This window comes from Kryptolebias marmoratus, linkage group LG9 (assembly GCF_001649575.2).
Source record: "Kryptolebias marmoratus isolate JLee-2015 linkage group LG9, ASM164957v2, whole genome shotgun sequence".
Classification (NCBI taxonomy): domain Eukaryota; kingdom Metazoa; phylum Chordata; class Actinopteri; order Cyprinodontiformes; family Rivulidae; genus Kryptolebias; species Kryptolebias marmoratus.
This window is the reverse complement of record NC_051438.1, coordinates 22,938,116-22,942,550: the sequence shown is the minus strand read 5'-3', so window position 1 is coordinate 22,942,550 and position 4,435 is coordinate 22,938,116. Positions and strand designations below refer to the sequence as shown.

General features: G+C 41.6%; 1 protein-coding gene across 1 annotated transcript; it reads right to left on the bottom strand.

Annotated features, from left to right (window-relative positions):
• Positions 1 to 131: 131 nt before the first annotated feature.
• mars2 (methionyl-tRNA synthetase 2, mitochondrial) lies at positions 132 to 4,222 on the bottom strand. The gene is made up of 3 exons (XM_017408261.3): positions 3,681 to 4,222; positions 2,538 to 2,872; positions 132 to 1,632 (listed from the first exon to the last, which is right to left on the bottom strand). Exons 1-3 carry the CDS (start codon positions 3,952 to 3,954, stop codon positions 454 to 456), a joined length of 1,788 nt encoding a protein of 595 aa, XP_017263750.1. The 5' UTR covers positions 3,955 to 4,222; the 3' UTR covers positions 132 to 453.
• Between the last annotated feature and the right edge of the window lie 213 nt (positions 4,223 to 4,435).

Here is a 4,435-nt window from a genome sequence, read left to right as displayed (position 1 = left end):
TTTATGTCTTGTGTTGACTGCCTGTGAATGAAAGCAGGGAACTTTTTGTCTTCAAAGAATGGAAGACCTTTTACTCTTTGAATTTAGAACAACAGTATTACTGCTAAAAGAATTTGAGCTCGACTCAGGTAAAATGTATAAAAACACCTTTCATTTTATTTTATGGGTGTGTATTTGAATTGACAGTTGTACAGAGCTTTTCAGATAATGAAGAGTGAATACAACCCATTAGACGTGTGCTGAGATGGATGTTGAGCAATGTTACAAATCCTCAGAGCTGATGGTATGGTTTTAGAGTAGAACAAAATACAACTGGACCTAAAACTAGGACATGCAACCCACCGTACTGAAACCTTTGAATGGAACAGATTTTTCCTCCATTGGTTATAATGTTAGGATGTATTCATACGTTACTAATTATAGCAAAAGTGGCAGGGAAATAGTCAATGACTGTTATTTCAGATTTGCAGATTTTTTTGTTTTCTTTGGCTTTTGTTTGTCGTCACTTTGCGTTTCCAAGCGGCTGAAAAGCACTCCAGAGTCAGGTCCTAGTGGTCTCCCTTCAAAGGGGCAGTCCATGCCCTGAGACCTCGGCAGGAAGTTCAGAGCGTCCCAGCTCCTCTTGCCTGGTTGCACCCCGAGTCTAGTGAGCAGCTTGTTGGAAATCTCTGGCACTACTGGCTGGAGGAGAGTCCCGTAGATCCTCAGACATTCAAGGGCCACATGGATGATGGTGTCTAGCCAGCGCTGGTCTTTACTGTCCCCCCTATCCAGCTTCCAAGGTGCGTGGCGCTGAACAAACCCATTGGTCTGTCTGACGCAGGAACTGATTGCCTCCAGAGCTTTATATATGTGCATGCTGTGGTAGTGCTGCTCAACCACAGTGGGCAGATGTTTTACTGCAGCCAGCATGTGATAGTCGTCAGTCACAGCTCTGCCTCCTTGGTCGCTGGGAAAGGACTGAGAACAGAAAGAGGGGTAGACCTGAAACGGGTTTAGAGCTGGAGCTGTGCAGCGGTTCAGTAAACCGCCTAAAGAGTCAGCGAGCTCTGCATTGAGCAGCTTCATAACTTTGTGCTGTGTGTAATCACAGTCTGAGTCTGGAACTCCTTGGCGCAGCAGAAAGTACCTCATACCATCGTTTGTAAAGGTCTGTGAGTGCTCAAGTGGATCTATCACATTACCCAAACTTTTAGACATCTTCTTTCCTCCTACTGTCCAGTGTGAGTGTACATATATGACCTGCGGAAGTGGGAGTCCAGCTCCTAGAAGGAAAGCTGGCCAGTAGATGGTGTGGAATTTTAAAATGTCCTTTCCGATAACATGATGAGCCATGTGCCACCACTGGTTATGTTTATCTGGATAGCCAGCAACTGTGAGATAATTCACAAGAGCATCTAGCCACACGTAGATGGTTTGTTCAGTGTCTCCTGGGACAGGGATGCCCCACTGAAGACGACTTCTCTGACGGGACACTGAGAGGTCAGGAAGATCCTCCTGCAGCCACTGCAGAACAGCCTGGTGGAAGCGCTCGGGTTGTACAACCCTGGGATTTTCTCTTAACCAGTTAATCAGCTGAGACTGAAACATGGACAGTCGGAACATGTAGTTCTCCTCTTTCATCCACTCCACCTGGAAATAATTAAAAAGATGATAAAACCCAGTTAATTGACAAAAATAGATTAACCTCTGCTTGATTTGGACCCAGCTCATAAACCATCCCCACTTCTCATTTTTACACTGCAGTGTTGTTGTGAATTCATCTGACTTTCTTTATTCATATATATTTTTTTTTTTAACTGTGGTAATCAAATTACTTGCTATACCACTTCTGTCACATGGGGGTAAAAAAAAAGTAGGAGCCAGGGTCCAAACAAACCATCCCACATTCCCTGTACTGCCACATTGTCCTGAAACAGTTTAAGCAGAGAAAAATCTCATGCCTTTACAATTCATACCATAGATTAGCAAATTAAATTCAACATGTTTCACCAGACTTTAATGTTATCCTTCAGAGTCACAGAAGACATACACAAATCAGCCATAACAATAAGACCACTGATTATTATGGTGACTAATACTTATTTTGTTACAACACAATTTTCGGCTGAGAAAACCTGCATCCTGACATTCAGGTTGGTTGATACGTTACCTATTCCCACCCTGAACATCCCTGCCTCTAAAAAGGCAGCCTCAGTTCTGTAGTAGAGTGGTATGTCCTGCAAAAAGTGGAAGAATTTAAAGAATACAAGAGTCTAGTATGACTTCAAAAGAATCCAGAGACTATTGAAGCAAGCCCAAACCACAGGGCACAAAGCATCTACTAAAGCCTCACTACAATATATCCTTTGAATGATTTTTGTCTACAGAACTGACGAGTCAGAGCTGCATTGTTGGCAAAAGAGAGGCCTGATCTTAGGATAACCCAAGGATGTGGTCAAAATGTTAGGACTGATAGATGTATTACCCCAGTGACAAGTGAACTTACATTTACGTACAAAATAAATTTGATGGAATATCCTCTCAATCTCAGTTACCTTGTGCCCGCTCTCCAGTGACACTTTGATCTCCTTCCCCGATGAGTCCAGAGCTTCACCGACCTGCGACGGCATGAGGAAGCTTTCATCCTGCGTGGAGTACCAGCCTTCGTAAATGCCCTTGTAGATGAGCCCTTTGTTCCAGAGCACTGACCAGAAATGCTCCACAGCCTGGCGATGTCTCTGCTCTGTGGTTCTGATGTAGTCCGTGAAGGATATGTTGCAGCTGTTGAAGAGATGTTTGAATCGCTCAGACACGTCAGTGCAGAAAATCAGGGGATCTTTTCCTGCAGCTTCAGCCGCTTGCTGGATTTTCAAACCATGTTCGTCTGTTCCTGTGATTAAAAAAGATGATATGGTAGCAAGTTTGGAAAGTAAATTAGGCAAAAATTATAGCTAAAATATAAAAAATTGTAACCTTTATGTTTTTAAATGAAATAATTTTGCATATTATGGCAACAGCACATCTCAATAAAGTACACCAAGGCAACAAAGGTCTGTAAAAGTAAGTAGTACGTATAAGAAACAACTGAAGGAGCATTTTGCAACAAGTTAGGTTAATTGCTAACAGGTCAGTAAGAAGACTGGGTATTAAAAGAGTATTTTATAGAAGCTAAATCTCTTAGAAGTAGAGATGAGCGAAGGTTCATCAGTCTGTGGAAAAACTGCATCTAATAATAGTAGAACAATTTCAGAATGTCTCTCTATAGAAAATTGGGAAGGCTATGAATATCCCATCATCCGCAGTTGATGATATCAGCAAAAGATGTCAAGAATCTAGAGAAATCTCTGTGCACAAAGAACAAGACTGAGTCAATAGTGGACAGCCGTGATCTTCAGCCAGCACTGCATTAAAACAGGTTCAAGGCATGCATACTTGGGCTCGGGAACATTTCCCCAAATCATTGTCTGGACATTTTACACATGTGGAAAACCACCATCAATGCAGGAAAGTATATACAGGTTTTAGAACAACAAATACTCCCAACCAACAAAAAAGACCCACGACTGTTCAACAGCTTCAAATAAGAATGGGACACCATGTCCTCCAAAAACCACTAAAACTGGTCTCCTCAGTTCCTAAATGTTTTTGGCAAGAAAAGCCAGACGAACAGGTAACATTTTACTGGATTTTGAACTCACCTGTCGCAAACCTTGAGTTAAATCCCTGAAGGAGTTTAGATCTGTGTAAACAGTCAGCTATCACAGCTGAATACAGGTGTCCGAGATGAGGAGAAGCGTTGACATAAAAGATGGGAGTTGTTATGTAAAAACTCTTGTCATCTTTGCACATCTGGGTGCTGCCGCATCTCGAAGCAGTGACATCCAGCCTTGGAAAATGTGATAAAAACTCTTTTTGTTGAAGTCTATAAAACATCCTACTGCCTCTGGTAATGAAACAAAAAGGGAGCTTCATTGTATGGTGGCAGGCGATGCCAACATACAGAGAAAAATAAGAATCCAAGGAGTGCAGAAGTCCTAAATGCACAGAACTTAGACGTTTCTGAGCGGAAACGAATTTACGAAGACTTCTCCAGTAGTGCAAACAAACTACTGGAGAAGTTTCGGTCTCTCTGTAAAATATTTTAACATAAAATAGACAAAACTAGTTGCTACAAAGACCTTTACGTAAACGCAAAGTCCATGTGAGTGCAGCTTGCTCGTCAAGGTTAGCATTTTTTCCGGTTCCTGTGAGCGAGAAAGAATTCATCCAATCAAAATGCAGGAAAAGGGCATCGAACACCAACAGCCAATCAAATGGCAAGTATTTCAGTTTTTTTTCAGATAACTTTATTGCAAAAAGCAAACAAAACAAGAGAATTGTGACAAAATTGCAAACATCTATTTCCTGTTAAAAAAAAGATACATTTTTACTTTGCTTAAGACTATCTTCTGAA